The sequence below is a fragment of the Carcharhinus amblyrhynchos genome, chromosome 12 (assembly GCF_965287045.1).
Source record: "Carcharhinus amblyrhynchos chromosome 12, sCarAmb.v2.hapA, whole genome shotgun sequence".
NCBI lineage: Eukaryota > Metazoa > Chordata > Chondrichthyes > Carcharhiniformes > Carcharhinidae > Carcharhinus > Carcharhinus amblyrhynchos.
The window spans coordinates 18364591-18377997 of NC_137335.1; the positions used below are offsets into that span (position 1 = coordinate 18364591).

Here is a 13407-nt window from a genome sequence, read left to right on the forward strand (position 1 = left end):
GGAATTTAAAAAAACAAAGAAATCCACCAGTTTTCTGAATCAATTTCTAGTGAATAACATCTGCTGGAGTATGCGAATGCAGACATCCAGTTCATAATAAAGAATAGGCTTGGCTGATTCCCCCGCTCAACTGTGGAAACATTATGAATGCTGACAACCAGAATCAGGGACCAGACATTGTGTGTCTCTGGGAGAGGAGTCGGGAAAAATTGGAATGGGAAGAATTCAATTCTGCATTTGGAATAAATTAAAAAATACCATTAATCAAAGTTAACATTATTAGTTTGTAATCGCAATACCGGCATAATATGTGACAATAGTGCGCAACCAATTGTTGTATGTCAAATTATGAGCTGTTTTATGATTTATGATATTGGTTATTGGCTGGTTGTGTGGTCTTTTTTATACTTTTTGTGGACTGTAATGATCTCAGTAATAACTTGAGGGTCATCTAGTGTGCTGAGGTCACCCAGATTAGAAGTTTCATTGGTAACTATTTTCCTCAACACTCGTCTCATGATTTTCCCAGATCGTGTTTTGGGAAGTCGCTTCACAACCTGAAATTGGAAACAATAATTAGACACAGCCCATAAATATACAAGAAATAGGGGAAGGGAACTGACATTGGTGGCCGTAATTGCTTGTTCTGACTCGGTGCATGTGACAGTGTAACATTGGCAGGCATTCCAGATACAGACAGATGTTAGGTTACCTGTACCTGATGTATTATCATTTGGAAACTGAAGTGCTTTCTATTTCTGCTGCAATCCTGTTTCATATAATCATACAACCAAAAGGAGGCCATTCACCTGGAAGGAGATATCCAAATAGTTCTACTCCTCCCTGCTCTTTTTCCACAGTCCTACAATTTTCTCCTTTTCAGGTATATAACTGATTCCCTTTAGAAAGTTCCTATTTAATCTGCTTCCTTTTCAGGGTAGTGGATGCTAGATTGCAACAACTCATGGTGTAAAGAAATTACTCCTCAGTTCCCCTTTTAGGGCAAGATTTTCGAGGCTGATTCCATTGAATCATGGCAGTGAGGTTCCAAAGATGTCATAAATCCACAGCAGTCTTCAGCTCTCACTGGCAGTGAACTGGTGGGAAGGGAATGTAATTAAGTAGGGTAGTGACGTATCAGAATTCCACTGGAAAAAGAGCAGGGGGAATAGAAATATTTGTCCCTCATCAATGGGGCTACATTTGCCTCCATGCCCACAGCATGGTAACCATGGCTGGTTTTGGTTTTTGAAAACCAGTAGTGATTTGCACCAGCGTGGCATCATGCTGACTGGGTGGGAGGATAAAGCATGGGCAGACGTTAAGGTGTCACGGCTGATAAGTATATGTTAATTTAGTAATTATTTATTAAAAACAGTAGTCATTACTGGATTTTCGCCCTGTATTGAGGGCGCCGGTCATGACATATAGTTAGTTGCTTTTCATTGACTCTTAGCTAGTAAACTTGGAGGAGCAAGGGAAGCTACTTACCAGGATGTGATCAGGAATAGCATATTTTGCTATCTTAGATGCAACAGTTGATTTGAGATCTTTAACAATGACCAGTTCAGGAATAGTGCAACTATCTTTCAGAACAACAAAGGCAAAAGCAGCTGAAACAAAACACAACTTTTTGTTAAAAATCAGGAAATGCCAGGGTAAATGAGTTTGCATCCAGGCGTAAGACTTCCATTTAATTGAAACAATTCATCATCAACATCAACAACTCAGAAGATATATTGGCTCAATCATCAAACAATTACATCTCGGAGCGTGTGGTCAGCAGTCAAGCAAAGGCGCTTGCCTCTGAGCACTAAGTATGCCTCAGTGAACGATCAAGAGATCTCTCTGATGTAAAATTCATGTCTGGCATTGTGCAATAAGACTTCAACTGATTCCAGTGTTCATTACTAGGGATTTCCCAGCTTCCAAGCAGCCAATCACACTGAAGGTTTTTCCAGACATACAACCAAGAAACTAAAAGCATTAAAATAAAATCACTTTGCAAAATATTTTCATTCAACAAATAAAAGATTGGGCATACACATTTGACGAAGGTAGAAGCTAAAATATTCTGACAAAACATTAAGAAATTATTCTTCAAAATTAGCCTAAAAATCTACGCCATCCATGACTAAAAAGTTATATTTTCTGGCCAGTTTTGCTGTGTCTCAAATTATATTGGTCACATCACCGTTTAAATTAGTGAATGCAAATCCCTGAAGTCAAGTGATAGCCTCCGCATTTGCTGACTTTAAGGTGAATAGCCCACCATTTGGTCTGTCGAAGGGAACTCCTTTGTGATTGTCAAGGACGAAGCTTGGGTAGCACAACAGATGTCATCAGCATAGATGAACTTACAAGATATGGTTATTGGCAGGTTATTTGTGTATATATATTGAACAGGTTTGGGGCTAGCACTGAATCTTTTAGTGGTTGCTGCCCTGTTTTCTCCATGCCCTTGCCCTTGAATCATGTGTGTTTCGACAATTGCCAGGTTCTTTGGGAAGCCATTTTCAATGTAGGTGATGAGTGCCAAAAATTGATCATGTACTGCAGCCTTTACAGAAAACAGCATGGCTGACATTCAGAATAGGTTCTACTTCCATATAAGCATAAAATCTCTGCAGTGCACAAGGAGCCCATTCAGTCCATCAAGTCTGCACCAAACTCTCTGAAAAAGTATCTTACCCAGGCTTGGTCTCTCATCCTAAGAGGCAGCAGTGCTAGCCACTCTGCTATCCAGAGATATGCATTGCAAGATAAGACACTCAAGACCTTAAATCACATTTGGTCACTAGCTGGTCACCTATTTGAGAAAATCTAGTTAAAAATTTAGTTAAACTTGATAGAAGGTAGTAGAGTGATGGAACTCCGTGACAGAACTCAATTTCAAAATTTCCATGATAGCCACGCATGCCCAGTATCCAGAAGTTGCAGTCAGTTTGAGGGGTAGTGACAGCAAATGGTGATAGTTTGTCATCAACTGTCCCCCTCTCCTGCACCAGAATCTGGATGTGGATGTTGCTGGTAAGGCCTGCATTTTTATTGCCTATCTTGATACGTTCTTGAAAAGTGGGCTTGGTCCTTCTTCTTGAATTGCTGCAATCTTTGTGATTTGGAATGGTTTTGATACAAATGGGTGGCTTGCTGGGACACTTCAGGGCGCAGTTAAGGACTAGACACATTGGTGTGGGACTAGAGTCAGACTCATTAAAGATGGCAAGTTCCCTTCCTTAAAGAACACTCGTGTACCAAACAAGAGTCTTAGGTACTTCCTGAGCCTAGAGCCGACAGTGTGTATTGTCTGTGTTGTGCCTTCAAGATTATGCTACACAACTTCGGCTTTTAGTCAATCAAGGTATCACACAATAAAATAACTTGAGGAAAAATCAACTACTCCATTCATAAAAAAGTTCAAGTTTTATGCAACTGAGGTAAGCAATATTTCCTCATGAATATAGTCCGTGGATGATTAACCATCATCTGGTTGTCTAGATACTACTTTGAGCATAACAGTATTGTTTAGGTGTTTAACATTAGTTGGAGCTACAGAAGGTGATAAGAAAGGGCAAATAATTTAAAAGCAAAATAATGTGATGCCAGATGTTTACCACAACAAATTCAGGTGTTGTCATTGACTTTTGGAAGTGCAGAAGATGCCACTTGCTTGCAAGTAAGATAACTCAAAAATGACAGGTCTCCAATGTTTGCGAACAGGCATAAATGAGAATAGCTTAGCATTGTTCTTCACCTCATTCCTCCTGATAGCCATGTTGTTCACCTAGGTCCTCCCAATAGCCATCCCTCCATTATCTTCAGGTATTTTTATCATTGCTCAGTACCAAAGCTCACTTTTCTTCACAATGAGCCAAAATTGTCTTTCTGTCCATAATATGGTTATGTGGCATTCAACTCTGAACAAAACCCCTATAATTCTAACTGCTTCAAGACATTTCCTGTTTTCCTAATTGGATAACAGAAGAAAAAGGACCATATCTATTCATGTTATTTAAAGCCATAAGTCACAAATCTAGTTTTATTATAAATGAAGGTCAAACATTAACATAAAATTACTGCCCCAGATTTCATATGGATAATTTCCTAACTTGCAAATTCTTGGAGACGCAGAAATGAAAAATTTTGCTAACTAGCTCTCTCAGGGTTATGAAATCAGAATCAACATCCGATAGGTAAAACCAATATATGGGGAGGGGTCTCCGAATGAACTTATATGGCTGTTGCGTATTGGGAGCCTGAGGAAGCCCCAATATTTACCACATATTTACACAAGAAATTTAAAGCTCCGTTTGCTGGTTTTACCCTTCCCAGATTGCTTCACAATCCCTACAACAGTGGGATCATGTGGCCACATCCATGGAGACGTTGGCTGTTTACACAATCCTGATTTTTCACGTATCAATTGGAGCTTTTCACAGCAGTTGTAAAACTGACATAACTCTTAAGCAAATCAGTTGGAAGTTGTCAAAGCACTCCAGCACACCCAACAATGTTCACCTCCCCACACTGCCTGTAGTGTTCACCAGCTAACCTCTCCCTTGCTCCCAGCAATGTTCACCTGCATGTCAGCAATGTTAATGTTAAAAAGGATGTTCATTCTACCCTGTCCGCCCCCATCAATGTTCGCTTTCATAGAATCCATTCAGAAGAAGGCCATTCTGCCCAATGAGTCTGCACCAACCCTCAAAAAGAGCATTCTACCTAGGCCCACTTCCTCATCCTATCCCCATAACCGCACACATTGATCATGGCCAATCCACCTAACCTGCACATTTTTGGATGATGGGAGGAAACCAGGGCACTTGGAAGAAATTCACACAGACACAGCAATTGCCCCTGACAATGTTCAACACATCCCCCACCCTTTATCTCTCAAAAATGTTCACTCCCCCTGCCAACACCTCCTCTTTCAGTTCACTTTCTGGAAACACTGGCTGGTGTCCAGCTGAAGTTGGAAGAGTAGGCACAGTCAGGGCATACAGGACATTTCCATGGGGTGAAGGCTGATGAACCTTTCTGAGGAATGAGGGAAGCAATGAATGCTGTCAAGTGAGTGAGGGAAGGGGGTGAATATTGTCAGGAAAATGATTGGGTGGTAAACATTGCTGGGAGTGTAAGGGGAGCTGAGTATTGTCAGAAGGTGAAGAAGTGGGTGAATAGTATTGGGAGATGAAAACTGTCAGTGGGTGAGGAAGGGAGTGAACACTGTCGGGGATTGAAGGGGGGGTGAACATTGATGGGGGTGAGGGAAAGGGCAAATATTGTCGGGGGATGAGGGAGAGGGTGCACATTTCCGGGGTTGAGAGTGGGTGAACACTTTTGGGGCTGATGGAGGGAGTGAACACTGTTGGGGGGTGAGCACTGTTGGGGGAAAGAGGGAGATATAAACTGTCAGCGTGAGGGAGGGCGTCAACACTGTTGGGGGGAATGAGTGAGGATATGAATGCTGTCTGGGGATGAAGGATGGGATGAACAAAGTCAGGAGGGGGTGAATAGTGTTAGGTGCATGAGTGATGGGTGAAACACTGTCAATGGGGTGAGGCGGATGTAAATACTGTTGGGGAGGTGGGGGTTGGTTATTACTGTCAGTAAGGAGAGGTTGTGCAGTATTGGTTTAAAACACTAAGCCAATGAACTGACGCCAGTCCTCAAGGGTCTTTACACAATGAGAAAAGGGTGTGTGGCTGCACTAGAATTACACTCAACAGTTGGTCACCTGACTCTATTCATCCCTGCACCCTTGCTAGACCTGGCATTGTAAGCTGCAAAGCCTCCAGACTACACTGATTGAAAGATCTGGATCAAGATTTTAAACAATCATTTTCAGAACTCAAGAGATTTCAGTCAATTCATGAAACATTCCAGGAGATATTGGAAACAGGTAGCTTTGAATCATTTAAATACAAATAAGATTAATTTATTTCAAGAAATATTAATGTGGGATTTGTATATGTGTAATCTGGGACATGTGGTGAGTGTAACAGGTTTGGGAACAGCATACGACCTTGGACCTAAAGTCCCTCAATAGTGGTTTCCTCACCTAATGTCTGGTTCTGTACTTGTTATGTACTGCTAATAAAGATTGATGACTTAGTCAACAACTCCATTACAATTATTTCATGCATTTTCCACAATGGGAGAAGGTAACTAGGTGGAACTTGTTCTTTTTGTCTATCAATTCGATGTTTTTGTCACAAGATCTGTTTCTGTAACATATGTAAATCATTGATTATCTGAATAATATAGTACATAACAAACGTTCTGCACTGTCATCCAATCTCCATAAACCCCATACTTTCTAAGCTCTTGATAACAGTTACATGCTGCAATACTTGTCTCTTCCTTTGTATATTAAGGAAATGATGTCCATGAAAACAGGCTCTATTGATGTAGCATAAGACAGTTCATTAGAACTTGATGGTCAAACTTGATTTTTTTTTAAATGCTTTAAGTATGAGAAGCATTATGTGATTGATTTTGTAACTGTGTCACAACTTGTTGCCTTATTTTAAACTGTCCTAGAAATCACAATCAAGTAAAAAAACAACCATTCCCATGCTTTAGTAAGCAGATTCATTTGAACAGAAGCCAAATTCAGAAAATTGTTGAAAAGATTATTTTCCATTTCTTCCATCCAGCTCAGATGGATGGAAGAAATGGAAAAGGTTCTTGGTTAAGAACATTCTTAATATATTTTATAGCAGAATAGGGTAGAGCATCTGATTATAAGGTAGGAAGTGTATACATGTTAATCACAATCCTCTATGTTGAGAGATCAGTCCTGTTCCTCTTTCATGTGCAATGGAAAGGCAGAGGTCATGTTTTAGCTTTGATTGGATAAACATTTCAGGGTTACCACTTAACACAGACAATTCCTCAAATAGAAATGTTTTAAAGTTATAAATGATAACAAAGGGGAGGACAAAGAAGAATATTGTAAAATACTTTCTGTACTCATTATTACAACTTTGCAAGAAATATAGCTGATTAGAAACATCATCTGGAAAAATGTTATTTTTGACTGCATTCAAATTAGTATGGATAAATGTAGGAAGACCTATATGTAAGGACAATAATGCTGTAGGAAAATCTGAGAATATCATTCACCAGAGTACCTAGTATTAACACACTCACTTGAAATAAACAGTAATAATGAATTGACTGGTTCTTTAGGATTTTGGTTCCAAATGTATCAAGCATTTCTAACAATTTTATTTAATAATAGGGCAAGTGGAAAAGTATAATCACAGCTCTGTCACCTCTAAGTCATAAGGTTGTGGATTCAAATCCTACTCTAGTATATAATTAAACTGGCACTTCACTGTAGTAGAGTGCTGAGGGAGTGCTGCATGATCAGAGGTGCTGATTTTTTGATAAGACTTTAAACTGAGACCTTTCTGCCATTTCAGGTGGAGGTAAAAGATTCCAGGGGTGGTGCGGGGGATCTTTCAGGTCGGTAAAAGATTCCAGGACACTATTTGAAGAAGGACAAGGTGGCCTGGCCATCATTTATCACTCAATCAACATCACTAAACACAAATTATCTGGTCATTATTTTAATGTTGTTTGTGGGACTTTGTTATGCATAAATTGGTTGCCATGTTTCCCACATTACAATGACTACACTTCAAAAATATTTCATTGGCTCTGGGATGGCCTAAGGTTGTGAAGTATTCTGAAAAAGAGCAAGAGCTTTTGTTCTTTTTGTCACACGCAAACATAGCAACACATTGTCAACACACATTCCTCGTCTTGCCCTAAAGTTCACTAAGACATTAAATGCTTCAAACAATTAAGGATCTGTTTATTGTCAAGTAGCTCCAGGGTTCTAAGGCACCAGAATTCAGGAGGGATATCAGGGAAGCTATGACATTTGAAGTAAAAGCACTGTTTTTTGCCCTGAGACCAAATATATTTCCATTCCAAGACATAAGAACATAAGAAATAGGAGCAGGAGTAGGCCATCTAGCCCTTCGAGCCTGCCCCGCCATTCAATAAGATCATGGCTGATCTGTTGTGGCTCAGTTCCACTTTCCCGCCCTCTCCCCATAACCCTTAATCCCCTCTCTTATCAAGAACCCATCAACCCGCTTCTTAAAAATATTTAGCGAGGCAGCCTCCACCACTTCAACGGGCAGAGAATTCCAGAGATTCACCACCCTTTGAGTGAAGAAGTTCCTCCTCAACTCCGTTCTAAACCGCCTCCCCTTTATCTTGAGGCTGTGCCCCCTAGTCCTGCTGTCTTTTTTGAGCGGGAAGAGTCTCTCCACCTCTATCCTATCCATCCCATTCATCATCTTATACGTCTCAATGAGATCTCCCCTCATTCTTCTAAACTCTAACGAGTACAAGCCTAGTTTATTCAGCCTCTCCTCATAGCTCAATCCCCTCAACTCCGGTATCAGCCTAGTAAACCTCCTCTGCACTCCCTCCAGGGCCAAAATATCCTTGCGCAGGTGCGGCGCCCAAAACTGCACACAGTACTCCAGCTGCGGCCTCACCAATGCCCTATACAGCTGCAGCAAGACCTCCCTACTTTTATATTCAATCCCCCTCGCTATGAAGGCCAGCATCCCATTCGCCTTCCTGACCACCTGCTGCACCTGCAAGCTGGGTTTTTGCGACTCATGCACAAGGACCCCGAGGTCCCTCTGCACCGTCGCCTGCTGCAGTTTTTCGCCACGTAAGTAATAGTCCTTCCTACCATTCTTCCTACCAAAGTGGACCACCTCACACTTGCCAACATTAAATTCCATTTGCCATTTCCTGGCCCATTCGCCCAGCCTATCTAGATCCTTCTGCAGACTCTCCACACCCTCCGCACAATTTGCCTTTCCCCCAATCTTGGTGTCATCAGCAAATTTCGACACCCTGCACTCGGTTCCCTCCTCCAGATCATCTATATAAATGGTAAATAGCTGAGGCCCCAGCACCGACCCCTGGGGCACCCCACTAGTCACCAACCACCAATCCGAATAGCACCCATTGACCCCCACTCTCTGCCTCCTATTTGACAACCAATCCTCTATCCACGCTAACACCCTACCCCCAACTCCATGTCCCCTGACCTTCTGCAATAACCTCTTGTGAGGTACCTTGTCAAACGCCTTCTGAAAATCCAGAAAGACCACATCCACCGGCTCTCCTCTATCCACTGCCCTAGACACATCCTCATAGAACTCCAGTAAATTTGTCAGACACGACTTCCCTTTAATGAAACCGTGTTGCGTCCGCCCTATCAAGCAATTCCCTTCAAGATGCCTCGCAATTTCCTGCTTAATGACGGATTCTAACATTTTACCTACCACAGACGTTAAACTAACCGGCCTATAATTCCCCGCCTTTTGCCTGGCACCCTTCTTAAACAACGGCGTAACATTAGCCGTTTTCCAATCTTCCGGCACTTCCCCGGAATCCAGCGACGTCTGGAAAATAACCACCAAGGCATCCACTATCACCTCCGCCATTTCTTTCAGAACCCTCGGATGCATTCCATCCGGTCCTGGGGACTTGTCCACAATCAGCCCCTCCAGTCTGTCGAGCACCACCTCTCTAGTAACAGTAATGTCATTAAGACCCTCCATTCCTACCACCTTTCCATCGCTAACACCCGGCAAATTATTCACGTCCTCCTCCGTGAAGACAGAAACAAAAAAGTTATTCAAGACCTTAGCCATATCCCCATCCCCTACCACTAGCTCCCCTTTCTCATCCTCTAAAGGACCAACGTTCACCCTAGCCAGCCTCTTCCTTTTTATATATTTATAAAAACTCTTGCTATCCTTTTTTATATTAAGTGCTAGCCCAGCCTCATAGCTTCTCCTACCCTCCTTTATCAACTTCTTTGTCAATCTTTGTTGACATTTAAACCTTTCCCAATCCTCTTCTCGCCCACTACTCTTAGCTACTCTAAATTCCTCCGCTTTTAATTTAACACTTTCCTTCACCTCCTTCGTTATCCACGGCTTATTACCTCTCTTCCTACTGTCCTTTTTAACCATCGGAATAAATTTCTGCTGAGCACCAAGAAAGATCTCCTTAAAGATCCTCCACTGCTCCTCAGCAGACCTACCTTCCAACGCACTCCCCCAGTCCACATTCGCCAATTCTTCTCTCATCCTACCATACTCCCCTCTATTCAAACAAAGGACGCGTGTCCAGGAACCCACTTTCTCCTCCTCCATCTGCACCAGAAACTCCACCATACAATGATCACTCTCTCCAAGAGGATCCTTCACCGCAAGGTCCCTAATTCTACCCGCCTCATTACATAGCACCAGATCCAAGATAGCTCGCTCCCTCGTCGGCTCCAACACACACTGTTCAAGGAAATTATCCCGGCAGCATTCCAGGAACTCCTCCTCGAGCCCACCTCGTCCAACATGGGTCGACCAATCAATATGCAGATTGAAATCTCCCATAACTACTGCCGTCCCATTCCTGCACGCCGCACTTATTTGCGTGTTAACAGCCCGCCCCACCTCCAGATCATTATTCGGGGGCCTATAGACGACACCCACCAGCGTCTTCCTCCCTTTGCTGTTCCTAATCTCCACCCACAACGATTCCACTTTCTGCTCTTTGGCTCCGATATCATCCCTTGCTACCACCTTGATACTATCCTTAATCAGCAGAGCTACGCCACCCCCTCTTTCCTCCTGCCTATCCTTCCTAAACACTTGATAGCCCTGTACATTCATCTCCCAGTCCCTGTCACCTTGCAGCCACGTCTCTGTAATGGCCACCAGATCGTATCCATTTGTGTCGATCTGCGCCACCAGCTCATCCACTTTATTCCGAATGCTTCGTGCATTCAGATAAAGCGCTTTCATCCCAGCCTTCACCTGGACCCTATTTGCCGTAACGCCACCAATTGGGACATCCTCGGCCTCTTCCCTTACCTATACCCTATCCTTAACTTTAGACCTCGTAGCGTCACCTACCCTCGCACCCTCCCCCCCCCAATTAGTTTAAAGCCCTGTCTACAGTCCTCTTTACTCGATTCGCCAACACTCTGGTCCCAGCACGATTCAGACCAACCCCATCCCGCCCGAACAAGTCCCACCTACCCCAATACTGGTGCCAATGCCCCATAAATTCGAACCCATTCCTCCCACACCAATCCCTGAGCCACCCATTCACTTCCTTTATCCTGTCAATCCTACGCCCGTCTGCACTCAGTTCAGGCAGTAGCCCAGAGACGACCACCTTGTCGGTTCTACTTTTTAATTCCATTCCCAGCTTCTCATACTCCCTCCCCAGATCCTCAGTCCGCACTTTGCCTACATCACCGGCACCCACATGTACTACAACGACCGGGTTCTCACCCTCCCACTCCAGGTTCCTCTGCAGCCCAGCTGCGACATCCTGTACCCGAGCACCAGGCAGACAACACACCCTTCTGTGCACTTTGTCATTGTGACAAAGGACAGTGTCAATACTCTTCACCCCACTATCTCCAATCACTACTACGTTCCTTTTCCCCTTCTCTTTGCCTATGTCCTGCTGCATCACTGTACCGTGTGCAGTTTGCTCACCAACCTCACCTGCCTCGTCCTCTTCCAGAGTGGAAGCAAGAACCTCAAACCTGTTATGCAGATTAAGAGGCTGAGGCCTCCGCTCCTCACCCCCCTTCCTCCTCCTCCCAGCAGTCCCCTTTTGTCCCTGACCCTTAGATTTAACCAGTCTAGGGGCACCCTCTCTCCCCTTGATGAGCCTCAGTGTCTGTAGCTCAGAGGCCAGCTCATCCACCTTGAGCTGGAGCTCCTCCAGCAACCTGCACTTACTGCAGACATGGTCACTGGGAAGGACCCTGGGGTCCGCCAGTTCCCACATCATACAGAAACCACACATCACATGCCCCTCCATTATTCACTGTAATTTTTATGGGGAAAAAATTTTTTTCCTTGTTTCTTGCTGTAGTAGTTTTGAAAAAATTTTTTTCCTTGTTTTTTTTCAAACAAACTCACCTGGCCTTTTTTCCTTCCAGCCCTTTTTGATATTAAGCCCTATTAACTCACTCTGCTTCCCACTCACTCCGCTGCCCGCTCAGACGCTGCCCGCTGTCTACACCAGGCCTCCTTTTAAACCTGGCGCTGATTTAAAGCAGGCTGGTCCACAAATGCCTTTTCACCACACCCTCAGAATTCTTAAAGCAGTAAATACAATAAATAAATGCTTTAAACAGTTCTACAAAGAGTAAAGTGCTTTAAACTTATTTTAAACAGGTTTTTAACAGGTAAAATCTTAGCTCTCTCTCAGCTCCAGCAAACAATGGAAGGCTTCACCGTGTGGCCCCTTGATAATACACAGTGATAAGACACAGTGGCAATTTTCATTTCCAGTCCCAAAGAAACAAATTAAAAACTTCCCCAGTTTGAAAGTGAAGCTGCAACAAAATAAAAATGCTCAATTTAACCTCCTGAGAATTCTACATCACACTAAACAGAATAAATCACTTTTTGTGTGCCAGAATTTACCTGCATTGTTATGTGATTACAGTTTCTCACACCTACCTTCCCCTTTTATGTCATGAGGATAGCCAATCACTGCAGTCTCTGGCACGTCAGGGTGTTCATTCTAAAGACCATTTGAACAGAGAAACAGCATTTCAATCAATTAACAGGTTCCTTTCCATCTGCCATTAATTCTCCTCACAAAGATGATAAATGATATCAAAGTACTGCTTTATGAATGGATAGTGTCCGTGTCTCTAAGCCATAAGCTTTCAAGTTCCACCCCAGGACTTGATGGCCAAGGAAGGTGCATTCAAACACAGCCAAACACGTTGTGTATCAACCTGCAAATCATTCTAATACATGTCAATGACACTGAGTAACAGCAGGAGAATTCCAAGTCAGTCATTTGATGGAGCGAACATTGGAGCCTCTACCATCAATATCCATAGCTCCAGCTTACAAAATGCATGAAAAAGTGCAAGTTGCCACAGTGACTCGGACTCCCTGAATGAACTATAATATACTGCCTGCTCCACTTTGTTTTCTGAATATTGCATGCCTCGTCATCCAATACATGAACTTATATATAAATCTAGATGGTGGGGGCAAAGTGAGACATAAAGCACTTAGCGCAATTGGCACTGGTTTTGCGACTAGCACCATTTTACGAGCACCGGATTTCTGGCACAGTCAACCCCTCACTGGGAATGGGCAAGAGGCAGGTTAATGTATGTAAATTTATTTTAATGCTATTTTACATTTGCTTAGCAAGCCCAGCACTCAATCATCCAGGCTCAGCCCTCTTTATGACCTCACCGGAGAGTTTCTTGTCATGAACAAGTAACAGTCGACTCAGCCTCGGCAGTGGAACCGGAGACTATTGAGCCCTCCCCCCCCAGGAGGCCAAGAGCAAGGGGAAGGTGCCCCT

The 13407-nt window shown here is 43.2% G+C and overlaps 1 protein-coding gene across 1 annotated transcript in view; it reads right to left on the reverse strand.

The window, feature by feature from the left end:
* Positions 1-346: 346 nt before the first annotated feature.
* Positions 347-13407, reverse strand: part of acss1 (acyl-CoA synthetase short chain family member 1) — a 78966-nt gene continuing 65905 nt past the window's right edge. Inside the window, exons 12-14 of the mRNA XM_080199753.1 lie at positions 12537-12600; positions 1492-1613; positions 347-557 (exon numbers count right to left, since the gene is read on the reverse strand). Coding sequence (XP_080055879.1) covers positions 378-557; positions 1492-1613; positions 12537-12600 — 366 coding nt within the window. The 3' untranslated portion in view covers positions 347-377. The remainder of the gene's footprint in view (positions 558-1491; positions 1614-12536; positions 12601-13407) is intronic.